General features: G+C 52.5%; 1 protein-coding gene across 1 annotated transcript; it reads right to left on the minus strand.

Moving 5' to 3' along the window:
- Nucleotides 1-24525: 24525 nt before the first annotated feature.
- Nucleotides 24526-25379, minus strand: LOC134154920 (olfactory receptor 5B21-like). Its single transcript, XM_062601546.1, has 2 exons — nucleotides 25063-25379; nucleotides 24526-24934 (listed from the first exon to the last, which is right to left on the minus strand). Exons 1-2 carry the CDS (start codon nucleotides 25377-25379, stop codon nucleotides 24526-24528), a joined length of 726 nt encoding a protein of 241 aa, XP_062457530.1.
- Nucleotides 25380-27896: the final 2517 nt, after the last annotated feature.

Genomic DNA, 27896 nt, shown 5'->3' on the forward strand with positions numbered 1-27896 from the left:
CTGAGAGTGACTTTTTTCCCCTGGTGTGCCTGATAGGTCAGTTAAAGGCACATGTATGATATGTGTGCCTATAAAGTCACTTGGGACTATGTTCATGACAGGTCAGTAGAAGGCATGTTCCTTGGATGTTGCTTGTGAGGTCACTTTGATCTCTGGGGTTGATCGACCATCAGCAGGCTCTTGGTTGGTGCAGGGTCCTGTGATTTCACCTCTGTGTATTCTCCAATTAAGCAGAAAACCGATTAATAGCTTCAGTGTGAACTTTGAGGTCCTTTCTGCCTGAGTGCCTGATAGGCCAGCAGCAGGCTCATGGGGAGGATGGGTGCTTGTGAGGTCCCTTTATCCTCAGTACCTGATAGGTGAGCTGCAGCACCTGGCTTGGGTGCTGACTGTGAGGTTACTTCTGCCTCAGCACCTCATGGGCCAGGAGGAGGCACCTACCTGCTGCTTGTGCAGATTGGGAGGTGCTTCTGCCTCAGTCCTTGATAGGCCAGCAGCAGGCACATGGCTTTGAGTCTGAGTGTGAGCTCAGTGGTGCCTCGGTGTGGGATAGGCCAGTAGCAGGCACATTGCTGCTGCTGACATTTTGTTAGGTCAATGGTGACTCAGTAGCTGATAGGGCAGCTGCAAGGACACGGCTTCAGGGCTTAATGTGAGGCCCCTTTTCAATCCATACCTGGTAGGCCAGCATCAGGCCCATTACTGCTGGCTGTCTCAGTGAGGATGTTGTGCCTGAGAACCTGAGAGAGCAGCCGCGTGCACGTGGCTTTGGTGATGATGCTGAGGTCATTGTGTCTCAAGACGTGCTAGACCAGGAGCTGGCACCTTGCTGCTGTTTGTTCTTGTGGGGTCCTTTCTGCCTCAGCCCCTCACTGGCCAGCACAGGCATATTGGTGCGGTTAACGCTTGTAAAGCGTTGCCTCAGTCCCTGATGGACCGGGAGCGGTCACATGGCTTTGATGAAGGTGGTGAGGTCACTTGTGCCTGTGGCCGTGGTAGGTCAGTGCCAGGCCCATGGCTGCTGTTTGTGCTTGTGAGGTCACTTCAACCTCAGTACCTGGTAGACCAGCAGGAGGTACATGGCTGTGACGCAGCAATAGAGGAACATTCGGGAGTCTTTCAGATTCCAGGATTAGTCACACTGAGCTTGAGAGAAATTGTTTGTCAAGTACAGGAGTTTATTAGAGATAAGCGATTCTGCCCGTATGACCCATGTTACCCACCAGTAACAGTTTTCCCAGACTGTTCTCATCCTTCAGTTGGAATTGAGTCTGGCAAGGGACGTTAAGGACAATAGGAAGGGCTTCTTCAAATACATCAGTAGCAAGAGGAGGACTGGGGAAAGTGTGGGCCCACTACTGAATGAGGCAGGGGCCCTGGTGACAAAGGCTCCAGAGAAGGCAATATTACTGAATGCCTTCTTTGCTTTAGTTTTCAATGCTAAGGGGAGCCCTTATGAATCCTGCAGCCTGGATGTTAGGGAGAAAGTCTGGAGAAGGGAAGAGTTTCCTTTGGTCAAGGACGATCAGGTTAGCAATCTGGGCAAACCTGATGTCCACAGCTCGGTGAGTCCTGAAGGGATGTCCCCACGGATACTGAGGGAGCTGGCGGACGTTGTTGCCAGGCCACTCTCCATCATCTCTGAAAGGTTGTGGAGAACTGAAGAGGTGCCGGAGGACTGGAAGAAAGCCAATGTTACTCCAGTCTTCAGAAAGGGCAAGAAGGAGGACCCAGGCAAATCCAGGTCAGCCTCACCTCCATCCCTGGAAAGGGGATGGAACAGCTCATTCTGGATGTCATCTCCAAGCATATGGAGGAGAGGTCAGGAGTAGTCAGCATGGATTCCCCAAGGGGAAATCCTGCTTAACCAATCTGATAGCCTGCTAGGATGGCATGACTGGCTGGGTAGATGAGGGGAGAGCAGTGGACGTTGAGTACCTTGACTTCAGCAAAGCTTTTGACGCTGTCTCCCATAACATCCTCCTAGAGAAGCTCAGGAAGTGTGGGTTAGATGAGTGGGCAGTAAGGTGGACTGAGAACTGGCTGAATGGCAGAGCTCAGAGGGTTATCACCAGTGGTGCGGAGTGTAGTTGGAGGCCTGTGGCTAGTGGAGTTCCCCAGGGCTCAGGACTGGGTCCCATCCTGTTCGACTTCTTCATCAATGACCTGGACGAAGGGACAGAGTGCCTCCTCAGCAAGTTTGCTATGCTACCAAGCTGGGAGGAGTGGCTGATCCACCTGAGGGCTGTGCTGCCATTCAGAGAGACCTGGACAGGCCGGAGAGCTGGGCAGAGAGGAACCGCCTCACATTCAACAAGGGCAAGTGCAGGCTCCTGCTCCTAGCAAGGAATAACTCCTTGCATCAGTAGAGGCTGGGGGCTGACCTGCTGGAGAGCAGCTCTGCAGAGAAGGACCGGGGAGTGCTGGTGGACAAGCATTTGCCTATGAGCCTGCAGCATGAACTTGTGGCCAGGAAGGCCAATGATCTCCTGTGGTGCATTAAAGACTGTTGCCATCAGGTCGAGGGAGGTGATCCTGCCGCTCTACTCAGACCTGGGGAGGCCACCTCTTGAGTACTGTGTCCAGTTCTGGGCTCCCCAGTATGAGAGAGACATGGAGCTACTGGAGAGAGTCCAGCGTAGGGCTACGAGGATGATCAGAGGGCTGGAGGTCCTCTGCCCTATGAGGAACAGCTGCGAGAGCTGGGCCTGTTTAGCCTGGGGAAGAAAAGACTGGGGGGCGGGGTCTTATCAATGTGTATAAGTACCTGAAGGGAAGGTGTTGAGGGGATGGGGCCAAACTCTTTTCAGCTGCCCCGTGTGTCAGGACAAGAGGCAATGGGCAAAAAAAGAACCACAGGAAGTTCCACCTGAACGTAAGGGATAATTTCTTTCCTCTGAGAGTGACAGAGCACTGGAACAGATTGCCCAGAGAGGTTGTGGAGTCTCCTTCTCTGGAGATATCCAAGGCCTGCCTGGATGCAACCCTGTCTACCATGCTGTAGGTAACCCTGCTAGAGAAGGGAGGTTGGACTAGGTGATCTCCAGAGATCCCTTCCAACATCAGCCATTCTGTGATTGAGTGATTCTGTTTGGAGGCTATTTTTGGACATGGCCATGCCCGTACATCCCCTCCTGCTCCTGGCGTGAGGTTCCGGGAAGGTCTCTGGGAGAGCAGTGTGTTTAGCCTTTGCGTTGGAAATCAGGTGTGAGCTCCCTCTTTAGCCAAGCTTGACTCCGGATATGTCCACTGACTTTACAAACTGATCATATGGAGCATTCTTGTGCTTGATAGGTACTTAATTACTGCCAGCCTTTCTGGGCTCTTCTACCCTTCAGAGATGCCACCCTTGTCCATCCCATGGAAGAGGTCTGTAAATCCAAGCTATCCCATCTCGCACAGGGCATCCTTCTCCCCATTTTCCCTGGAGGCCTCTGCTGAAGAACTTGCACCCTGTTTGTGAAGGACTCCAGTCATGCAATTGATCCCACCACATCTCTGTAATTCTAACCATGTGGCACTCCTGTGACACCTTGTGCATCTCCACTTGCTTCTTGTTGCACCCCAGGCTGCATATGTTTGTGTATATCTGGGCTACAGAGCATCTGTACAGAGCTGGCTGAAGATTTGTCCCAAGAAACATGTCACCAAGAACCATATGTATGGAAAGGCTTTGACTGCAGGTGGTGACATCACAGCATGGATAGCAGGTAGTAGGTGAGGTTCCCGCTAAGAGAGCAGACCCTTCAGTGCCCAAGGCCAGGGAGAAACGGAGCTGGGCTGCCCAGTACTGACAGGGGAGGGATTGGCTGCCTAGCTGACTCTGTGGCACCTTGGTGCCTGTGACAGACTTGAACCAATCTGCAGGCAGGACAAAGTGCCACTCAAGAAGTCCCTGAGGCCTGATTTCAAAGTGCAGAGACTTGAATGGAGACCTTGGTGTGATGTGCCTCCCATTTGTGGAGTATGCTTGGACGTAGACAGTAGAGACTGTACCTAAAAGCAGTAGTGGGATTCAGTTGTTTAGGCACATGGGGAAAACCCAAGATGCCCTGGGGCACTTGCCAGCAAAATCTCCAAGGGAGCATAATTTTCCTTAGGTCTCGAACTGTAACTACTAGAAACCTGTAGTTTTGCTGGACATGCAACATCTGACATGGCCCTGCCAGCCTATTTCTATGTCATTAAATCAGGTGTCTGTACTGAATTACATGAGCTGTTTGTGTTTGTAACATTGGGATCTTCATATGTCTGAGCTTCAGAGTGAGTGGAGAACTAATTGTAGAAGGCATCTACTGTCGTTTGAGATGGTCAAGGAAATTCCCTACCTATCCCTTAGCTGATGCTCCATAAGGATGTGGGTCTCCCAGTTGCTCCACCAGAGCAAACAGACAGTGCACAGGCCTGGTACACCAGTGTCACCAGGTGTTTGCATGTGAGCAGCTGACTGCCAGCCTTCATCTCCAGTGATTATAATGGAGCTTAGCCAACGTGCACCCATGCAGACATTCTCTGCTGTGCACCATTTCAGCTTGTGCAAGGGGAATCCCACCTCCTGTGTGTAAGTGGAGTTTACAGTAGGTAGTGAATTCTGCTGCAGCCCAGGGCCTTCTAAATGGGCATGCAATGACCAGCTTGTGTCATCTGAATGAGAACCTGAAGCATGTCAATGCTCATGTCAAAGGGCTCCCTTCTTGTCCCCATCTAGGTATCCTCCCTCGTTAAGACACGGGAATATGGATTTCCAGGGTGGGATGTTTCCACCTCTTGTAGGTAACCATCCTCTGATGAAACAACTGACAAAGCTGTAACTGGTCTCTCTGTGTTGTTTAGAGAGGGACCAAAGGTGATCATTTTGCTTTACCTCCGCGAACATTTCGCAGGGGGAGGGAGCCCAAGGGACAGAGAAAGTCATGCCTTCAGCTGGGCCCCTGCTCCTGAGTGGGGCCAGGCTCCTGGGATGGAGGTAGCTCATGGCAACCTTGCAGCACTGCCCAGAGACAGCTGCGTGCAGGAGCAGCTCCTCTGCAAAGAACAGTAGGGCTCTGGGCACTGCCTGCTGCTGGTGACGTGAGATGAGACATGACAGAGAGGTAAAAGGCTGTGTGGAATGAGAGGACAGGGGAGAGCTCCTTGTAGGAGAAATCTTCACAGCCCTTGACACAGTAAGTCTCTGGCTGCAGGGCAATGCTATGGAGGGTTCCTGGAGGGGTCTCTTAAAACTTTCACATCCCTCAAGGATCACTCTGCTTTGTAGAGGAGAGCAGGATGCTTCAGAGCAGAGATCCCCTACCACACTGCCACAGCACAGGGCATGCTGCTACTTTCTCCCAAGGACGGCTGCAGGGCTGTGAAGCTGGGATATGCACCCAGGTGTGCCCAGCGCTGTGATTCAGAGCAGTGTCCCTGCACTGCAGGGAAGGTGAAGAAAAGGCTACTGAAAAAGGGAAGGAGGTTTCCTTCCAGGTCTTTCAGTTTCCTAATTTTGACAGGAAGAAAAAGGGAAAGTGTTTCCTCTTTTTGACAAGAAACTAGGATTCACAAGTCTTCACTTTCAGAGATCAACAGGTCTGTGAGAAAGATCATCAAAGCCCTTCAACTCCCCTTCCCCCTACAGCAGCACCAACTGTACCTCTATGGACTTCTCAGGGCTTTTGTGACCTACTCCTTAGGACCTGCATGCACAGAGATGCCCTTGGACAGTGCCCTGTGCTGGGAAGTTTCTGTAGGGCAGAACTGAGCACACACAGGGTCTGTGTGCACTGACAGGGGAAATACATCTGGACAGAGGAAGCTCCAGGCAGCAGGAACAGCTGCAGGCAGTAGAGATGGGCAGAGAATGAGAGGGAACTGTGAACAGAATCATCATGGGAGGATGGATTTGGCCAAGTGAAGGTCAGTCCCTCTGATGCAGACACCTTCCTCTGAGCAAGCCTCCAGTTTCTCCCCTCCCACTCAGAAGAGTCCCTGCCCTGACAGCCATGGGGTCCAGGGTATAAGCCCCCTCCTTTGCAGCCAGACCTCTGGCAGAGGAGAGGGGTATCTCTCTTGCCACGAGCCCATCTCACGCTGCCCCACAAAGGGGTGGAGATCCACTGCCCTGCCATGTTGCCGTCAGTGAGGTGGCATGCCCAGCCGGGCAAGGTGAAGCCTTGCCTGCCTTCCCATCTGCCTCTCTCCCCTTGCCTCCCTTGGCAGCAGGATCATGCTGTTGCTCCTTGTTTCCCCTCCATGATGCTCCTGTTCTTGCTTTTGGGCTTTCTGGGGTTGGGAATTTTCAGCTGCAGTTTAAACGATGATGCTGCAAGTCAGGAACAGAGGGGTCTGCTTGGGAGTGAGGTGTCCCCAGGCCCCTGCTAATCTGTGGAGCTCCAGAAAAAGGCATCTGTGGGGTTGGGAAATGAACTGACTCTCCCTTAAGGAGAGCCCATCTCCAGTCCTAAGAGTCCTTTGGCTGTTTCCCTGTAGTGTCCTGCCAGGCTACAAGCTGCCCTATAGAAAGGCTCTTCTGTCCTATATCATTGCTGTGATATCTGAGAGCCCCATGCAGAAGGTGCAGAGATGCTGGGAGTATGGAGATGGTGGTGGGAGGCTGCAAATGAGCAGCTGAAAAGAGCCTTGTGTGTCCTTGGCTAGAAGGGGAGTGTGGAGAGCTCCCTCCGGTGCCTGGAGAAAGGGAGGAAAATTTGGAAACCTGCACTTTGTAACAGGATTCCTCTGCTCTCAGCAGGGGCTGGCTGCTTTTTAGAGCAACATCATCCTCCAACTCAAATGGGCAGGAGCACAGGAAGGCAGGGAATGAGACTAACAGACAGGCGAGATGTCCCCTCTCGGCACCAAGTGCCAGTGGATGTTTTCCTCTGAGGACTTGCAGGGGAAATGCCGAGGATTTCTGGTCTTAAGGAGCACTCTCCAGGGGTGACAGGGGCATCTCAAAGAAAATAAACAATATTAAGAAAATCCCTGAAACTCATTTCTGTAACCATCATTCTTGAGAAGTGATGTGAAGATGCTGAAAAGCCCTGCCACAAGACGAGTGGATTTCATTTGACAGAAACTGAGTGTCAGAGCTACTCACAAATAGAGATGCAATGTTAGATTTTTAATAACAAATGTAAATATTTATTAATTTCTTTTTATTTGTTTTGTTTTTTTTTAAAGTCTCTCCTAACTTGTCCCTGTCTTTTCCTCCTTGGACAGCCCCCCCATGCCCAGTGGGAGCTGATGTCCAACGGCAGCTCCTTCAATGAGTTCTTCCTTCTGGCATTCACAGACACACGAGAGCTGCAGCTCTTGCACTTCTCACTCTTCCTGGGCACCTACCTGGCTGCCCTCCTGGGCAACGGCCTCATCATCACAGCAGTAACCTGCGACCACCACCTGCACACCCCCATGTACTTCTTCCTCCTCAGTCTCTCCGTTCTGGACCTTGGCACCATCTCTGTTACTGTCCCCAAATCCATGGTCAATTCCCTGTGGGACACCAGAGACATTTCCTACTTGGGATGTGCTGCTCAAGTCTTTTTCTTTATTTTCTTATGTTCAACCGCTATGTTGCCAACTGCAAACCCCTGCACTACAACATAATCATGGGCAGCAGAGCCTGTGTCAAAACGGCAGCAGCTGCCTGGGCCAGTGGTTTTCTCAATGCTCTCCTGCACACTGCCCACACATTTTCCATACCACTATGCGAAGGCAACACAATGGTCCAGTTCTGTGAAATCCCTCAGATCCTCAGGCTCTCCTGCTCTGACTCCTACCTTAGAGAAGTTGGGCTTATCATTATTACTGCCTGTTTAGGCTTAGGGTGTTTTGTTTTCATCGTGGTGTCCTATGTGCAGGTCTTCACTGCTGTGCTGAGGATGCCCTCTGAGCAGGGCCAGCACAAAGCCTTTTCCATGTGCCTCCCGCACCTGGCTGCGGTCTCCCTGTTTGTCAGCACAACATTTTTTGCTCACTTGAAGCCACCCTCCCTCTCCTCCCCACCTCTGGATCTGGTGGTGGCTGTTCTGTACGTGGTGGTGCCTCCAACGGTGAACCCCCTCATCTACAGCATGAGGAACAATGAGCTCAAGGATGCCCTGAGGAAACTCATCCAATGGGTACAAGGTCAGCACCAATAACTGGCCCACGTGCATTCACTCACTGCAATGTCTAGAGTCAAGGCTGTGTGTTGTGCATTTCTTTCTTGTCCCTTTTGCATCCATGTTAAAAACAAACAAAAAATTCAGTTCATGCTCCATCTCCCCAGAAATCTCTCATTTGAATTGGACCCAGAGACTATGTTGAAGCAGGAAGCCCGGCTTCTCTCTTCATCAGCACTGATGGAGGTGTTGTCCCAAAACTGGGTGCTGTTACCCGGTGTGCAAGTAACACTGGGTCGAGATACTTGTTTATTTCATTTCTGCACAGAGATGGGTGCTAGGTGGTAGATCCACAAAGCTAGCACACCTTCTCCCTTTCTCTTTCTTTAGTTACACACACTTTTCAGGGAGTGCTTTATATATAATTTTTCTATGGTTATAGTTTTATTACATCACATATTCACTTTGCATTTGTGCTTTAACATTCCTGTTCATTAGCTTAAGAAGCAGAGAAGAAGGCTGTAACATCATTATCATGTCATTTCCATCTCATTATTCATTTAAGAGTGTGTAGTTTAGTATGTTAATAAGCCTTAATGAACTTCTAGGTTACTCTGGGTTGTACTGCTGTTTTTGTCTTGTCGACTCCTCACATTCTTCAAAATGTTGTGGTTTCCTCAAGATTATTCGACTGGAGCTGGTTGCCCTTTGCAAGACTGTTTTACGAGAGCCTCTCTCCCTTGTCCTTGAGTCTTGTTAAGTATTTGAGGGTTTCATCAGTATAACTCTAACAGAGGAACCTCACAGCCTGCAAGGCTGAGCTCGCTTGGATGCCCCCAGTGCAATGAGAGGAGTTTCCCTTTGCAGTGTCTCTTTTGGTAGTGACACCAAGGGAGCTCAGGGGCCCAGAGTCAGGCTCAGATAAATACCGATGAGGTGAGACCATGGGTCCTGTGTCCATTAGGAGAGCTCAGCTCCACCACCCTGGGGCACTGCAGGGAGCACAGGGCAGGGGTGCAGGAATGGCCAGGCCAGCATGGATACTCTGACCAGGAGAAAGGTTCTCTGGGGAGCAGAGACGTCACAGCAAAATAGCAGGGCAGTGTTCAGAGACAGGAAAAGAGAAGGAGAACTTGATTCCTCTGTGTATCACCTTAGGGCAGGCAGCTCTGTCCCCAGGGCAGCAGAAGTTGCTGGAGGTGCCGCAAGGCCAGGGCTTTCATGCTGTTCACAGCAGCAAGGTGGGCATGGAGGGGCTTCAGGCAGACAAGGAGGAGGATCTGCTGGGCTCAAGAACAAGGGAGACAGTGACAGGCCTCACTGCAGGACCTCTTCCCCCTTGATGGGGAGCTGCTGCCCTTTTCCATGGGCCTGGCCTGAGTAACGCTGTGGGGCTTGGCTGTGCCTGGCCCCGCATCTCGCAAGTCCTGACCTGACCCTGTCCTTGTCCTGCTGACCTAATTCCTCATCTCTACCTCGGTCCTGTCACCTCACTGTAGTCTAGAAAGCCTTGGCCAGGAAAGCTGCAACCCAAGCATGACACAGAGAACATTGTGGGTATAAAAGTGACTACTGTATCCATGCAGAAACTCTTGCCTGACAGCCAATGTAAAGATGTGAGGAGAATTTCAGATTTGGCCCCCTACTCAGGTAACATTGAACAGAGACTCTTCAGTGGATGGAAAAGCAAGGGCAAGTGCCTGGGCCTGATTATACAATGCACAGTCAGGAGAGAAGGTCCTTCTCTGATACAACTCACCTGCTTATGAACCATTTGGGACAGGGTTCCTCCTACAGAGAAGATGCTGTTGGGAGCAGCAGGAGTGAGGCTGCTCCATGTGGAAAGGGAGCCAGGAGTCAAGGGTGCTGGCAAGGTAGTCAGGGAAGTGACCCACTGTCAAGAGGTGCTGTCCCGCACTGCCTGGACAAGAGGAGCAGAGCAGGTTTGGGGCTAATAATTGGCATCAGGTGCAGTCCAGCGATGGCCAGATAGGACTGGAGGGCTCCACCCAGCCCTGCTTTGTGTGGGAGGTCAGACTGGAGACCTCCAGAGGTCTCTTCCCATCAAAACTCTTCTGCAATTCTATGAATTCTTGCTCCTCTACCTCTGCATCAGCATGGGTGGCAGGGGGAGGAGAGCACCTAGGGCAGAGCAGACTGAGTCTGTTGGGAGAGTGTTGGGGGAAGATCCAAAGGTCCCAGGCTCAGACCTGGGCTTTGGAAAACTCCCTTACACCCCTGCTCCTAGAGGCTCTGTCTGTCTCTTCCACCCTCCATGTGTTCCCCTCCCATAGGCCAAGGTGGAGTCCAGGATTGCCTGGGGACTCTCTTCCCCATGGAGAGGAGAGAGAGGGCCTTCACCAGCCCCACACTGCCTTTTCCACCACCAGCCTTTGCAGTTGCATGTGCCTAGGTCTGCTCTGTCCCCACAGTCACAGCTACACTGGAGCCCATGACAATTCTGATGCTGCTGTCCTCAAGGAGGGATCTACCCCACAGCTGGGGCCTGGCCAGCTGCAAAGACATCAGCTGTCGAGTGTCCCAGCCATGCAGCTGAGGGCAGGGGTCTTCACCCCAATTTCCCTGCTCCTGCCTCTGCTCTCACCACCACTGCTGCTGTGCCCAAGTCAAGCCCTCCTGCCTGCAGACTACCTTGGGGCCTGAGGCAACTCCAGCTCCCTCCAGGGCTGTGCTGGAGACTTTCAGGAGCAGCCTGAGGTGGAACTGGCACCACCAGGGTGGGCTGGGACAGGGCAGCTCCCCTCTGTCATGCTGCAGCTGGGGCTGAGGTGGGGCTGGGTACAGCGTTTCCCTGGGGAGCTCCTGCAGGAACTGCTGTCGGGGATCCTCCACATCTGTCCTGCCACCAGCACCAGCACTCAGGGTGTGAGGGTTGAAGCACACAGAGGGTGGAAGGTGGCCAGGCTGCCTAGGGGGAGCATCAAGATTCTGTCTGCGCATGCAGGGATGGAGTGAGGAAAGCCAGAGATCAGCTGGAGCTGCCACCAGAGACCTCACACACGGAAAGGGCTGGAGTATTATTAAATGACTCTGAAATGATCCCCTAGAGTCTGGAGGGGGAGGGTGTCTGAGCATCCAGCCCCTGCCCAGCCTGGGCTATGCCCCACACGGGGGTCAGCAGAGAGCTGTACTCCAGGATTTTCTGGGAAAAGAGGGGCCTTGCAAGGCTGGTATTTTCCCCTCTGTCAGGATACAGAGACCTGTGTGGGGCTGGTCTGGGACAATGGCCCTGTGGCAGCTCCCCCAGTGTGTCCATACAACACAGGGAACACCCTGGGCTCTTCTCTCTTGCACCTTCCATGTCCTGGTGCCTTTCCCAGGACACCTACATTTGCCCCACAAGCACATGGCTCTGTGCTCCCACACTGTGCATTCACACACAGTAGCTGAATGGCAGCATTTTCCCTCTCCCATGACCGTGTGTGCTTGTGCCAGGCTCAGGTATTTGGTGTGCATCTCCTGGGGAAGGTAGCAGGCCAGGGAGGTTGCTAGAGATGGTGGACCTGTGGAGGACCTATGGCATGAGGATGGCACTTCCATCTGTTTCCAAGCTGTCCTCGCAAACAGACTGTCTTTCTGCTGTGTCAGAAGTAGACACATAGAGTTCCACGGGACCTGCAAGACACCCCAGCTTCCAGGACACAGGACACATTTCTTGTCAGAGCCAATTCCCAAATGGGGACTCACACCCAGGGAACACTGGCCTTGGATAGCCTCCTACCATGAGAGGATGGAGCTGGCCCCACAGGAGCCTTGGGGCTCAGGGCAGCCCCACCCCTGGGACTCAGGAGGCTGGGCTGCCACGTTGTCCCCTGAGCCAGATGGGACCCTCAGGCAGGGCTCTTGTGGCAGCCCCCACACTGTCCAGCCACCCTCACAGCCCAGGATCCACAGCTGTTGTTGTAGTTCACAGTCTTTATACAACACCTCAGGAAGGAGCTCCCAAAGCCCTTACCCTTGCTGGAGAGGTGCAGGAGCCTTGGGAAAAAGGAAATGGAATGCAAGTAGATGGTATCAGTCCAGGAGGCCTCCATCTGCCTTTCTTCCTTGCTCTCATCTTTCCCTCCATCCGGGGAGGAAGGATGGTCTTCCTATCTTTTCAACCCCAAAATTCTCTCCAACCTGTCCCTTGTTCATCTGCCTGTTGATGAGCAACATCAACGTGGCCTTGTTTCCTCCTGTCCCTGCTCCTTCCCATGGACCAGCTCTGAAGGGCAGTGGTGGAGCACCCAGGGCTCACAGGGAAGTGAGGACACTGCTGTGGCATGGGAGAGACCACTCTGTGATGTGTCATGTCCCACTCTGACCTCAGTTTGTGTCATGTGGGGTGTCAGTAGGTCATCACCATGGAGATGGCACAGCCTGGGAGAGAGCACAGAGATTTCCCATCATGTTCTGGAAAGGAATCACGTCCCCTCATCTAAGTTATTTTCCAAAAAAATCTGATAAATCCTTCAGGAACATCACCAGATGGTGCCAAAAGCTGTGAAATATTTAAAATGAGGCACTGGAGAGGTCACTTTTGTGCTCCTGACCTGACTGGTCTGCACTGGGTAGACCTGTGCAGGAATCTGGGCTTTGGGGGCTGGACTGAGGGTTGGTATTTTTCAAAGACCAGGATCAAAGTCATGTGGCATGCCACATGACAACATAAAGTGTGACCAGGTGCTGAGCTGCTTTGGTGAACCTCAAAACTGGTTTCTCCTGTGGGTGGCTGTTCTGTGTAGAATAAAAGGATGCAGGTCAATATGGGACAGGGTGCAAGCTTTGTCCTCGTTTTTAAAAGTGCTCAGCAAAGTTTCTTGCTCCGCGGTGCTTGAGAGGGAGAGGAGATGCCAGAAAAGAGCAAATATGCCCTTAATACACATCATCCACAGGGCTTTATCTGGGACCCTGGTCCATGCCAGTCTCCAAAGCCATGGGGGAGACCAGGAAGCAAATCCGAGGAAATTTTCCCCTTTCCCATGAATACTGCCCAGCTTTCCTTCTGCTTGCATAGACACAAAGTAGACAGGGCAGAAAGCTAAAGGTGCAGGTCTGAGGATCACAGCATCATCTAGGTGGTGCCAAGGGCTGAATAAGGCACCCAAGGAAGTAAAGGAGTCCTTCCTTTTGCGGTGACCCGGAAAGGCCCACCTCTATGAGCCAGCAATGTGCCCTTGTGGCCAGGAAGGCCAACGGTATCCTGGGGTGCATTAGGAAGACTGTTGCCAGCAGGTTGAGGGAGGTGATCCTGCCCCTCTACTCAGCCCTGGTGAGGCCTCATCTTGAGTACTGTGTCCCTAGTTCTGGGCTCCCCAGTACAAGAGAGACATGGGAACTTCTGGAAGAGTCCAGCATAGGGCTACAAAGATGATTAAAGGACTGGAGCATCTCTCTTATGAAGGAAAGCTGTGACAGTTGGGCCTGTTTAACCTGGAGAAGAGAAGCCTGAGAGGGGATCTTATCACCGTCTATAAAGACCTTAAGGAAGGGTGTTTAGTGGATGGGGCTGGAATCTTCTCCGTGGTGCCAAGTGACAGGACAAGAGGCAATGGGCAAAAACTTAAACACAGGAAGTTCCACCTGAATATAAGGAAGAACTTCTTTATGGTGAGAGTGACGGAACACTGGAATAGATTGCCCAGAGCGGCTATGGAATCTCCTTCTCTGGAGATATTCAAAAGGCACCTTGAGACAATCCTGTCCAACATGCTCTGGTTGACTTGCTTGAGCAGGAGGGTGGGACCAGAGGATCTCCAAAGGTCCTCTCCAATGTCAACCATTCTATGATTCTGTGATCTCTCACAGTATTCAAGGGGGATGGAGCCTTCCTTCTGCAAGAGTCTCCCCAGGACAGTGCAAAGACGAGGAAGAGCAGGAAGGCTGGTTGTAGGGACATTCTCAAACTCCAGCAGCTGCAGAGATGGGAGCTGCTGCCATCGCAAACACCTAAATGAGCCAAAACGCAGGTCCTGAGGTGCAGCACTGTCTTACAAGCTCTGCACTGGAGCCTGGACAGCAACACTGCAGTCTGTGGGCATGTCCTCAGAAGCCCAGACTCAAAAATGTGGAGGATTCAGGGAGCCTGAGCTGTACAGTCTCCCAGGAGAGGCAGGTGCGGTGGGAGATCCAGGCAGTACAGTTTCCCAGGAGAGGCAGGGCACCAGGGGGATGCAAGGTGTCAGGGGCTGTACCCAGGGGAGAAGCACTGCCCTGAGCTGATGCTGAAAAGCCTGGGGCCAACAGAGGTCCAAAGATGAGAACTGCTTTCCCTAAGCTCAACTAGGAGGAAAACTGGACAAAATTCATGGGAAAGGGGAACACTTCCCCAGATTTGCCACCTGATCTCTCCTATGGCTTTGGAGCCTGGGAAGGATCAGCGTCCCTGGTAAAGCTCTCTGGATGATGTGTACTAAGGGCACGTTTGCTCTTTTGTGGCATCTCATCTCCACCTCAAGCACTGCAGACGAAAAGCTTTGCTGAGCACTTTTAAAAACAAAGAATCTGGTTTGGTGCTTCAGGGAGGAAGACCGCATCCTGTCCTATACTGTTCTACATCCTACTTCTACAAAGAGAGTGACCCACAGTAGTTATCAGTTTTGAAGCTCACCAAAGCGAACCACAGAATAAACCAGTTTTGAAGCTCACTAAAAGCATGTCAGTGCGTGGTCAGACTTTGTGCTGTCATGTGGATGCCATATGACTTTGATCCTGTCTTTGAAAGGTGTCAACCTCCAATCCAACCCCCAAGCCCCAGCTTCCTGCAGAGGTCTGCCCAGTGCAAAGACCTGTCCGTGCAGGATCGTAAAATGATCCCTCTAGTGCTTCATTTTAAATATTTCACATCCTTTGGCACCATCTGGAGATGTTCCTGAAGGGTTTATTAGAAATTTTTGGAACTTAACTGGGGTGAGGGGAGGTGACTACTTTCCAGAATGTGAGGGGAAATCTCTCTGCTCTCTCCCTGGCTGTGCCATCTCCATGGCAATGACCTACTGAGCCCCAGGTGACATGAGCTGAGGTCACAGTGGGATGTGACACATCACAGGAAGGTCTCCCTGGTGACACAGTGATGTCCTCACTTCCCTGAGAGGCCCAGGCGCTGCTGGGCACTGCTGTCTCCCTCCCCACTGCTGCCCTTCAGAGCTGCTTCATGGCAAGCAACAGGGACAGGAGGCAGCGGGAACACATTGGGACTGCTCACTAACAGGCAGAGGAGCAGGGACATGTTGGAGAGGAGTTTTGGGTGACCAGACAGGAAGAGCATCCTTCCTCCCTGCATCGAGAGGTGAGCTGTGGGCAAGGGAGCAAGCCAGATGGAGGCTCCTGCACTGACACTATCAGCTTAGACTCCAGCTGTTTATTCCCAAGTCTCCTATGCTCTGCACCAAGGGTAAGGGCTTCAGGGGCTCCTTCCTGATATGTCACACAGAGACTGTTAACTGCAAAAATGGCTGTGGACCCTGATCTGTGGGGTGGCTGGACAGTGTGGGGGCTGCCACAAGAGCCCTGCCTGAGAGTGCTGCCTGGTTCAGGGCAGAATGTGGCAGCCAGGACTGCTGGGTCCTGGGAATGGGGCTGCCCTGAGCCCCAAGGCTCCTGTGCTCCTAGGGCTCCTCAGCCCTGTGGAGTGAGCCCCCCCCGGGGGCTCAGCCCAGCCCCACAGAGAGCAGCCCCTGCCTGGCCATGACCTGGTACAGCATAAGGGCTACCGAGCCCCAGGGCTGCCGTGGGGAGGGGGCAGGGCCAGAAGGGGCGAGAGGACATGGCCCTGCCCTGGGGGCAAGGGCACACTGCCCATGGGCTCCAGCATCCTGGCCATGCCCAGGGCCCCCACGCCGGCACCAGGGCTGGCACCAGCACAGGCCCCAGGGCTGTTCCCCGCACCTGGCACGGCCCCAGGGCGCAGGGCAGCGAGGAGCCCCACGGGGCCCCTGCGGCAGAGCCCAGCCCTGTGGGGCAGTGGCCGGGCCCCGGGGCCCCACACTGCCCAGGCACCCAGCGCCAGGCTGCCCCAAGGCCCCGTCGTGCCCCGCACTGCTGCCCACAAGATGGCACTATCCCCTGGGGGCAGGGAGGGGAGGGGAGGGGCAGGGCTCCCGCCCGGTCACATGGGCCTACAGCATTGCCATGGCAGCGCCCCGGGGCTGCAAGGGCAGGGGGCGGGGCTGGGTCTGACTGACGGCTCTGCCAGCCAATCGGAGCGCAGCCTGTGGCTCAGCCCTGCGGAAGGAGCCAGATGCCTGCGCTGTGGGGCAGCTTTTCCCTCTGCCTGGGCCGTGAGGCCCTGCTGCCTTCAGCCCCGTGGTCGCTGCTCCCGTGCGATGCTGCTGTCAGGAAATGCTCCCCAGAATCACTTGCAGGCCTTTCCCCAGCTCCTGTGACAGGCACGTGGCTGTGGTGGTGACTGTGATCTCTTCCTGAGTCCCTGATGGGCCAGCATCAGCCTCACGGCTGTAAGCGCAGACCTGAAGTTTGGCTTGGGGCTTCTTCCTCAGGACAGGCTTGCACCCCTGCACCAGTCTCTGAGGGAGTCCGGCCAGAATTTTTATGCTTCTAAATGAATTAAGAGCCGGTGCGAGCAGTGACATTGGGAATCTCTGATTTCCAGTGTCTGTGTGCTGCAGAAAACTCTGCCCCATCAAAAGCATAGGGGGCTGCTGAGCTTTTTCTCCGAGATGTGGATGATATCTCTGAGGGGTGATGTGTCCTGAGGGTCCCCTAGCTGCAGCCATGACTGGTTGTGTGCCCTGTGTCCCTGATGTATAGCTGCATGTTGGGTGGCAGCCCTCTGTGAGGTGAGGAACGGGTGTGTGGTGTATCAGAGTGGTGGGGTACCTTGTTGTGGGGACAGACGATACCCCAGTGTCTTGGTGCTCATCACAGGAGGAGGTGACTGGAGAGAGCAGAGCTCTTTGTGAGGAGTGCCTTAGGCTGAGGGGATGAGGATCACTGTGTGGTGAGGAGGTGGCTTTGCTTGCAGGGCCCAGGCTGCCTTGATGGTGTGAGGCAGGGATGCTGGCAGCCTGCTGCCTTCTCTGCGATGAGATTCAGCCCTTGGGTTTCCTCAGCTCTTGCCAGGATGTGCAGGCAGGATGCTGCCTAAAGTCCGGGGAGTGTTTCTGCTTGCTCTGAAGTGTGAACCAAGGCTGCTTTTTCCCTTTCTGCTTGCTTGCTTTTCTTCATGAGAGCCTTCCCCTGCAGCAGTGTTTTCTGAGGGAGGAGAGGGCCACGTATGTTGCTCATTGCCAGCTGGGCGTTACTGTGCTGGAAGCTCCTTGGAGGAGTGAAAGTTTTGCAGAGAGAGGGTCTTTGTATACGGGTAAGTATGTTCCTAGGAGAGGAATTGGAAGGTGCTGCTCCCCTGCTGTGCCAGATCTCCCTAGACAAGGAGTCCCTTTGAGTAGGAGAGCCAAGCAAGAGTGCCCTGCAAGGGCTGCACCTCTCCTCCTCCCAGCTGCAGTCTCTGAATTCTATCATCCTGCTGTCTGTGCAGGACAGCACACAGAGAGCAGCCCACGTGCAGGCAGGATTGTGCTAGGTGTGGTGTTGTTAGACGCTGCCACTGCTGACATGGGCAAGGCGCTGTGTTTTCTCCTGAGCCTTGGATGGGTGTGAGGAGCCCCACTTAGCTCTAAATGCATTGCTGCAAGTTGCTGGAGCCTAGGGAGTGGTGGTGAGCACAGCCGTCATCCAAGGAAGTTGCCATCTTTTGGGCAGGTACTGGGGACCTTGTGTGCTTGAAGCCCTTAATGCTTGGTGTTTTCTACTTGAGCACTTTTAGAGTTGCCCCTCCTTTTTTGAGGGGAGAGTCCCAGAGCTTTTGCAGTGTAACCGCTCTTGTTTTCGATCTCGTTCCTGCTGCGGCCTGAGGGGATAGTCTCCCTGCAGTGCTGAGAAGTCAGGGTGCCCATGAGGTGAGCACTGAGGGTCAAATTCTTTGTAAGAGAGGAAAGAGAAATGGTCCTTCCTCCAGCCTGCCCCCTCATGCCGGTTTAGAGGACAGTGTCTTGCACCAAAAATGGGTAAAAACAAGCTTGGCTCTCCCACATCTGCTGTGAGGCATGTCGGGAGGCAGTGTGTCACAGCACAGTGGGTGCCCTGTGGTGGGGGTGGGGGCCCCAGTGTGTTGGTGCTGGGTACAGGAGGAGGTGTCTGGAGGGAGCAGTGCTATGGGAGCCCTGCCAGGCTGGGAGAAGGGAGCACTGCAAGGTGAGGACCTGACTGCACTCCCAGGGCCCAGTGTGCCATCACAGTGTCCTTCTTGGGGGTGTGATGTGGGGATTGTTGGTGACCGTGTTCCCTCCTTGGAGCATCCCTGTATGACCCAGAGATGCTCACTGTTTGTTGATGCCTTAATGACTTTCTGTTGAATCTGGACACACATTGCATCTTCCCATCGCAGGCACTAAGGCATTCTAGTCCTTCAGAGAGATGGGGAGGTACTCAAATGAGTCAGAGCCATTTCTCTTCTTTGTGCCTGCCCAGACCCTTAGAGATAGCGGGGATGCCACCTCACAGGAAGTCAGGCCCCTTGGGGTGATGGGTGGCATTGAGGTGACTGTCCTTGGTCAGTGCTTGAGGTGGCAGCTCCAAAGCCACTGGTCCCTTGGGAATGCAGTCCTAAAATAGCAAATGTATTGAGTCTGCAGTGGTGGAGGACCTGTGGAGGTGGGGGTCCAGCAGCCTGATCAAGGCATGGCCCAGAGGGTGAGGTTGCTCCAGTCCTTGTCCCGTCAAGTTCTGAATATCTCCAAGGGTGGAGAGTCACAATCTCTCTGGGCCTTCTCTTGCCTGGGCTGAACATACCCAGCTCTCGCAGTCTCCCCTTATCTGCCCCATGCTTCAGCCCCTGACCGTTTTGGTGTCCTTGTGCTGGACTTCCTCCTGTGTGTCAGTGCCTTTTGGGAACTGGGAAGCTCAGACAAGACCAAGCATCCAAAAAAGGGTCTTAGTTTTGCCAAAACCAGGAGTCCAGTGTCTGCAAGGGCCCAGCTGTCTGTGCTCTGATGATTGTTCGGTTCGGTACAGAGGGGAGACATTTTCCCTGGGCTGCTGTGACTATGTAAGGCCAGCAGAACTTATGATAACCCTCCAATTCTTTCTTTCTAGGTTGCTACACTCATGTAGGATCCCAGTGGAGTTCTAGTGCCCGCATGGCTGGTTGGAGGATGCCAGGGTACATCCCTGTAGCTGTCAACATCTTTGCAAACATTGTGACCCTCTGAAAGCAGTTGCGAGTGAGTGAAGTGAGGCTACATATGGATGTGAAGACTCCCCTCAATGCACCTGGCTGCCATGGGTGACAGGTATGAGTTCACCTCCTGGTACCTCTGCTCTCCTTCTGCTTCCTCATGCCACAAATGCTATTACTACTGGCCTGCTCAGTGAATGCTATTGTGCCCCCTCCTTTCCTTTGGGGCCTATAAAATGGCCATTAAGATGAATTAAAGACTCTTCTCATAAAGTGCAGCATTTATTGAAGTCCTTTGTCTAAGTGCCTGAAAGCCTCCTGTGTGTGGGCTGAGGAAGTCTCACAGTGCTTGGGCTTCTCACTCTGCAAGGGATGAAGATGTGCCCAGTGCCAGGCAGCCTGTGGCACCAAGACATCAGCCAGTGTCCCACAAACCCAGCTGCAGAGGCAAATCTCCTGCTCCAGAGCCTGTGCCCCCAGGGCAGCTGGTGTTTCAGCAGAGCTCCAGTCTGGGGCAGTCTCATTGCTTGGGTCTCAGTTCAAAGACTCTGCATCCTTTCTCCCTTCACAGAGCCTGCATGTCCAACTAATGAAAGGAAAGGGACAGAGGTTGCTTTGGGCTCAGGAGACCTGCAGGACCTCCAAGCATTTCTGAGTTGTGTCTGTAACTGCTGTGTTACAAAACAGATCCCCTAACCGTTGTCCCCAGGTGGAGGTTCATGGCATGGTGGGGTCCAGGGATGAGGCAGCAGCCTGCTGTGCCCACAGGGAGCAGCATCCTTCCCTCCCAAAGCAGCAGCATTGCCCAAGGAGCCAGTTGTGGCCCTGGTGTTGTGCTCAGGTTTTTCCACACACCTTGTGAGCCCAGAGAGCCTTGGCCACTTTCTGGTGTCACCACAAGAGCTTCTGTGTGTGTCTGGGCTGAGGAGCCAGGGGAAGGCAGTGAGCAGAGCAGTGCCTGGGGAGTGTGCAAGTGGCGAGTGTCCTGCATCCTGAAGGGAATTGCTTTGGGGATTTGTTGTGCCTGTGGCTTTGGTGTGGTAATCCAAAGAGCTGTGCAGACAGGCAGACTCATGGCTGTTTCTAACGGAAGACCAGTTGTCTTTAAGTTACTGTTGATTTTTCCTGCCTTGAGGACACACCCTGGGAAACTGCTAGTCCCCTCCTGCTGCATATACCTATCCCAGTGGCTCTTGTGTCTGGAGAGAGTTTTTTACTGGCAGTTTTGGGAGCTTCTCTGTCCCGCTTCTCCTGCTCTCTCTGAAGAGAGGGAGAGGAAGCAACAGCCATATGGTTGCAGGTGGGGGAAACCCTCACTTGTCTCCCGTGGGAGCAACCAGTGGGCTGCTCACCTTCCGTACTGGGGAGAAGTGGTGAGAGTCATGAAACACAAGACACATGGTTGTAAGCAGTGGTTCCCAGGAGAGCTAGGAGCACAGATGTCCCCCTGTTATCTCTGAAGTACAAATAAAGAGTTTAAGACATGCAGTCACATTTGGCCATTACAGTGTGTCTGAGTTCCCTGAGTACCTCATATGCCAGCAGAAGGTGGCAGGCCGTGAAAACAGCCAGGCCGATCATGGCTTGGATGCTGAGAGTGAATTTTCTTCCCCTGGTGTGCCTGATAGGTCAGTTAAAGGCACATGTATGATACGTGTGCCTGTAAAGTCACTCGGGACTATGTTCATGACAGGTCAGTAGAAGGCACGTTCCTTGGATGCTGCTTGTGAGGTCACTTTGTTCTCTGGGGTTGATCGACCATCAGCAGGCTCTTGGTTGGTGCAGGTTCCTGTGATTTCACCTCTTTGTATTCTCCAAATAAACAAGAAACTGATTAATAGCTTCAGTGTGGACTTTGAGGTCCTTTCTGCCTGAGTGCCTGATAGGTCAGCAGCAGGCTCATGGAGAGAACTGGTGCTTGTGAGGTCCCTTTATCCTCAGTACCTGATAGGTGAGCTGCTGGCACCTGGCTTGGGTGCTGACTGTGAGGTGACTTCTGCCTCAGCACCTCATGGGCCAGGAGGAGGCACCTACCTGCTGCTTGTGCAGATTGGGAGGTGCCTCTGCCTCAGTCCTTGATAGGCCAGCAGTAGGCACATGGCTTCGAGGCTGAGTGTAAAGTCAATGTAGCCTTGGTATGAACATTACTGCTGCTGCCACTTGCGAGGTCGATGGTGAGTCAGTAGCTGATAGGACAACTGCAGGGACACAGTTTCAGGGCTTAATGTGAGGCCCCTTTTCAATCCATACCTAGTAAAGCAGCGTCATGGAGATTACTGCTGGGTTGTCTTGGTTACTGCCCTTTTCCTACCTTTGATCCTTCCCTAAACACTCCATAGTACGTCTTGCACCATTCCAAAATGACTCTCATACACCCATAGGCAGTAACTCCCATCCTCAGTCTGCAAGGCCATCCTGGGAGGCTCTCCCATTGGGTGTATGTGAGTCTTAAACACGGATATGTTGGACCTGCTCTGAACGAATGTTTCTCCTCAGTAATTTGTGATCATTTCTCTGAAAACAGGGTGATTCATGTCCTAGAAATGCCAATTCTTCCTCTTTCTTTCTTAGGGAAGTGTGAGGAGTTAGGTCAGATTAAAATGCTGTGTGGGTTATATGTGTAATCCCACCTGACCACGATAAATGTCCTGAGGACATCAACTCCATAGTACATTTCCTTGCACTGATCATAACTGATAGGGGCCATAGCATCCATAGATCTAACTTACTAAGACCTTCTCAACCTCTTTGTGCCTCCGCTCCCCCCTGCAAAAGGATGTGTCAGACATTCAGGAGCCAAGATCTAAAACAAATTAAAGTGATGGAAGTGCAAGCCAGGCAGACAATAGCACTATTTAAAAGTTTAAACGACAACTAACATATTGAGCAGCAATTGTGCACTGAGATTAAAGGCATGCTGGAGGATTTTATTGAACACCATCTGAAGGATGCCTAGGGACTCTTTGGGTGCATCCAGGTATCTGGAAGGCATTTTGGATACTCTCCAGTGTGCTACCATCACAGTACAGTGATCCTCCAGAGCAGGATGTGAGTGTCACGTCATGCCAAACTGAGTATCTCAGATTGTGGTCTAGGCTCACTTTGTCATCATTAGAGAGACAGCGGAAGAATCTGGAAGATGATCTGTCTTCTTCTGAGGGAGACACAGAAATAAGCCCAGTGAATCAGTCTGCTCCTTTTCCTGCTAGTAGTCAGCAAGTCAGTTTAGAAAAGATGTTACCTCAGATCCTTGTTCTACCCTGATCCCCTTCCCTAGACATTCCTTCGTCAGTTTTGCACATTCCCTCAAGCACTTCTCAAATATCCAAAGCCTTCATGTCTTCTTTCCCACTTCTTACCTATTATGAAGTCTAGGTTGGCCCTCTCCAAAGCTATGCTTGTACTTTCTTCATGGCCCATCAGTTAATGACTGGGGAATGTTGGTCTCGGCATCATCTCTGTTACTCCTTGTCTATCATGTTTGTGTCTATGTGGTTGTCCTAAATGCTTTCTCTTTACTTATTATCCCTTTTGCACTGGAAAGGTCTGAGACCAGATAGTCTTCATGGAGCAGATGCTCTCACATTATGCATACCCTTACGTCAGGCAGACAAGCGTACTGACCAGCAGCTTGTTGACATGGAACTGCTCCCTTTCTTTGCCCCTCCCTTCCATTTCACCATTCTTCCTCTTCTTGATTCCCCTGGATCTCCTCTTTTCCCCACTTTTGGCCTTCTTCCTGGACATCCCAGCATAAGCTTTCTACACTCCCATAATCCTCATAAAACATGCCAGACCAAACTCTGGGCAGTGTGACAGCCTCTCTCCAATATCCCCAGAAGAGTCTCCCCTTTCCCAGGAGACCCCGGATAATTTTGTGCCCTTGTGATCAGTTAATGGATCGGGGCTTGATCCTCTGCAGGTCCGTAGTGGGAAGGTTTACTCAGTGCCCATCCATCAGTGACCTGAGAGCTCTGGTCTCTGTCATCTGCTGCTCAGTACTCTAGAGGGCTGGTTGCTATTCATAGGAACCTCAACGCACTGCAGATTTGGGCTGGCTGGAGCCTCCTAAATTCAGGCAAGGAAAGGAGAGAGTCTTGAACCTGGGGTGGGATAACCCAGTAGCCCTGTGCAAAAGGTGAGCGCACGCTTGACTGGTGAGAGATCAGCTTTTCAGAAGAGGACTTGTGACTCTTGGTGAGAAAGCTGAAGAGGATTCAGGAGTGTTTCTTGGTGGCAAATACCATCAAGTAGGATGAGACTCCCACGGTCCCATAGCACAGGGAGATAAAGGAGTTGAGATGCGTGGGGAATGTGGTCCCCAGGCCCACCCCTGTCCTAGGCTCTGGAGGACTGGTAAAAGCTTTGCAATAGGAACGAGGGCTGGGGAGAGAAGCCTGATGCTCCAAGAGTAAAGGAGTTGGGAGGAAGGTTGATAGTGCCATCTCCCTACAAGAAGGTGATGGGTGAGGAGCAGAGCTGCAGCTGGAGAAGAACAGCTGGAGTGGGTTTTGCTGTTCCCTCAGTAGACAGGGACAGTGTGGAAGAGGGAGGCCCAGGTGTTGCTTGAATCTCTTTTCCCAGCCCTCAGCAACAGGAACTGCCTGCCTCACTCAGGCTTCTCCATTTCCTCTTGCTGCTGGAGAAGGCATGACTGCTCACCCCATCCAACCACTTGTTGTAACCCTAGCTGGTCCTTGAGGTTGTGCCAAGCCAAAGGAGGGAATATAGTTGAGGTGGGTTTAACCCACCTGAGCCTCCAAACAGAAACGGCACATTTTCCCTTAGAAGTCCAGAGAGATGTAATATTCACTGCCGGCTGACATGCCAGCTTCTACCCTAGAAATGTGCAATGCTGAGGGAGATGTCTCCCATCTCAGGGACCAAAAGCAAGATGGATCCCCCCAGGCGTGCCTGTGGAAGGAATTCATCTGCCATCCCAAATTTATTCCTTCCAGATTCTCCGAGAAAGAAAACAGTTGATACATGTAGGAATACCACACTCCTTATTATCAAAGAAAAAGTTAATGCATGACCTTTTTAACTTTCTTTTTCTAAAATAAGAGCATTTCTTTCCACAGAGCTTTCCCTTTCCTCCCATTAGCACTCCACAGGCAATCTCAAGGCTGCACACTTCTAAAGAGGTCTTGCAGTACACAGTACTTGGCTTTGTAGAAGTTGTTTGTGCCCATTTCAACTGGCATGACCTCTAGGTACCACCCAAATCTTTCCTGAGTGCTTTCCTCAGGGCCTTCCTGAGCTCCTTGCTCTGCAGACTGTAGGTGAGGAGATTGACCAGGGTGGTGAGGATGGTGTAGAAGAAGGAGAACACCTTGTTGAGCTGTCTGAGTCTGGGGTTCTGGGCAGCATGTAGACAATGATGAGGGTGCCATAGAAAACAGTGATGACAGTGAGGCGCGAGGAGCAGGTGGAGAAGGCCTTCTGCGTGCCCATGCTGGAGGGGATCCTCAGGATGGCAATTATGATGGACACGTAGGAGGCCAGCGTGATCAGGAAGGGGAAGACTGAATCCAGGAGAGTCAGGATGAAAGTTACTGTTTTAACTACACTGGTGTCAGTGCAGGCGAGCTCTGACAAAGGAGTAAAATCACAGAAGAAGTTGTCAGTTGCAGCAGGGCCACAGAACTTTAACCTTGATAAGAAGACGGTGGCTATTATAGAAAACACCAAACTCCTGGCCCAGACCCAGCTGCCATCAGGAGACCAACCTTCCAGGTTATGAGGCTTGCATAGAGCAGGGGCTGGCGTATGGCCAAGTACCGATCATAGGACATGGATGCCAGCAGGAAACATTCTGTAGCTGCAAAACCAATGAAGAAATAGAGCTGAGTCATACAACCCTGAGCAGAGATAGTCCTGTCCCCAGTCAGGAAGTTGGCCAACAGCTGGGGCACGATGGTGGAGCTGTAGCACGTCTCTAGAAAGGACAGATTGCCCAGGAAGAAGTACATGGGGCTGTGCAGATGCTGGTCTGCCACCACCAGCACAACAACGAGGCTGTTCCCAACCACGGTCACCAAGTAGATCAGGAGCAAGAGGAGGAAGAGTGGTGTGTGGAGTGAGGGGATGTTCCCCATTCCCAGCAGGAGGAACTCATTTGGTGATGTGCTGTTATTCCCTTTCTCTTTCTCCGTATGATGTTGTATGTGTACAACATTGACAAGGGTGACTATGAACTACTTGACGCCTTCTGTGCTCTTCAGCCATGTTTCCTAGGGCCGCACCTCAGTCTACCATGTCTCTATTCTTTCCCTCGCATAACAGAGCAGAACTGTGAAGAAAGAACTGAGTCTAAGGAAATGCCAGGCCAAAAATCTGGGCATCTGAGGGAAAGAGTAAGTATGTGCGTGAGAGCTCACAGCACAAGTCTGGAAAAGCCAAGTGGCAGTGACCCTGCTGAGGTGCCAAAGATCCCAAGCCCTGAGCCGCAGGGCTGGATTCGGCCTCCTTTACTTGTGGTGTGGACTCCTGACATATTGCACAGAGTAAAATAAATTTCTGTGGGAGAAGTGGAGGAATAAAGTAGAAATGATTCAAAAGAGGGAGATTCGGGTCAGGAGTCTCAGCACTAAACATCGCTAACTATAGGTTATAGGTTAATAGGTACATTTACCACTTCTCTGGAAAGGCTTTTTCTTCCATGACCAGCAGCACCTGAGGGCATGCTCCTGATGGACTCCCATAAGCACTCAAGATGTTCTGTGCAGCCAGCTGGAGGGGCACAATGGGACCTAGCCCTTCCTGTTCCTCCCAAGCATGTTGTTTGAGGAAGTGCTGGAAGAGCAGGCCTGACAGGATCCACATGGCACTGCACTGCCTGGGGCTGTGATAACAGCCTTGCATACACTTCCTGGGCCAGACCTTTGAAGACAAGCAACCAACAGTGCTTATGGGAGGATGCCTTCCTGATGGGCAAGGAGAGCTCAGGTTCTTGTCACCCTGCTGTAGAGGAGCTGGCAGCTCCAAGGACTGAGGGGAAGAGGAACAGGTCCCATAGCTCATGAGGTGAAGGTGCTGACATGTGCCTTTTGCCAGGTCCCTGCTACTTCCTACTCCCTTTCCCAGCTCCTGGAAAGCCACTGCAGGAGCAAGCAAATCCTGGAGAACACCATTCCCTGGGTTTGTGTGAGTGAATGACATGGTGACCTGTGTGTGAGAACATGACAGGCCAGCACCAGGGACATGGCTGGGGTTTGTGCTTGTGAGGTCACCACCACCCAAGCACCTGATAGGCCAGCAGCAGGCACATGGCTTAGATCCATATTGTGAAGTCACTTCTCTCTGAAGCTGATGGGCTACAGCAGACTCTTGGTTCATGAAAATTCTTTCTGTTTCCTCTGTATCTGCTACCCAGAGGCCAGGAACAGGCTTATGGCTTTGATACTGGTTTTGAGATCATTTTTCCATCAGCACTTGATACACCAGAAGCAGAGAGAAGACTGAAGTTTGTGCTTGTGAGTCACTTCTGCCTGAGTGCTGATAGGCCAGCAGTGGGCACATGGCTTCAATTCTGATTGTGAGGTTACTGCTGCCTCAGTACCTGATAGGCAAGCAGGAAGCTCTTGTATCTTCTAGTGATGTCACCTCAGTCTCTGGTGGTGATAGGCCAAAAACAGGCACATGGCTTGTATGTTCATTGTGAGGTCATTGCTGCCCAAGTACCTGACATGTCAAAGGCAGGGACAGGGCTCTGATGCTGATTGTGAGGTCACTTCCTGCTCTGTAGATTATATGTCATCAGCAGGCTCTCTGTTGCTTTTGGTTCATGTAAAGTCCCCTCTGCCTCTGCTGCTGACAGGCCAGAAGCAGGTTCATGGCCTCAGTGCAGACCGTGAGGTCACTGCTGCCCGAGTACCGGATAGGCCAGCAGCAGGAACAGCATCAGCAGAGCAGCTGTGAGGTCACTTCAGCCTGAGCAGCTGAGCAGCAGCAACAGGGCTGTGGAATGGCTTGGGAGGACGCTTCTGGCTCTGAAGACAACAGGCCAGAAGGGCTGTTCCCTGCAGGGCTGGGGCTCTCCAGAGAGGCCTGAGCCGCCCCCCAGGGTACACTGGGCAGGGGGCTCTTGCCAGGCTCCCGCTGCCTTGGATCCAGCAGGGTGCCTGGAGTCCACTGGATGGGCTTATCCCTGAGTTCCTGCAAGCAGGGATTTGGCTGGCTTCTCTGGGACTTTTTGGACCCTGAAAGGAAGAGACTACCTCAGTTTGGCAGTTGCAGGATGTGGAGGATGTTGCTGAGGGTGGGATCCTGGGGCGGAGACCCCATCCTACCGAGCTCCTCTCTAGCAGAATAAGCTGCCTCTGCCCCATCATCCCACAGTCTTAAAAATGACTCTAACAACCCTTCATGGGTCTGCTGCCTGCAGAACCCCTCCACGTCCTGCAGCTCTGATGCTTTAAAATCTTGATTAGTGGTGGCCCTTTGCAAATTGGCTGTATTTGGTCTGGTGAGCTGCTGCTCTGCCACTGGCCAGGCAGTTGCCTCCCCTTCATGCTCTGTGCCTGATTCCAAGCTGGGAGCCTCATTGGGGTCTCTGATGTCACAGGTGCTGGTGACCATAGGAGGAGATGATCAGGCTATGACAGGCTCAGTTG

Source organism: Rhea pennata, unplaced genomic scaffold, assembly GCF_028389875.1.
Source record: "Rhea pennata isolate bPtePen1 unplaced genomic scaffold, bPtePen1.pri scaffold_77, whole genome shotgun sequence".
Lineage (NCBI taxonomy): Eukaryota > Metazoa > Chordata > Aves > Rheiformes > Rheidae > Rhea > Rhea pennata.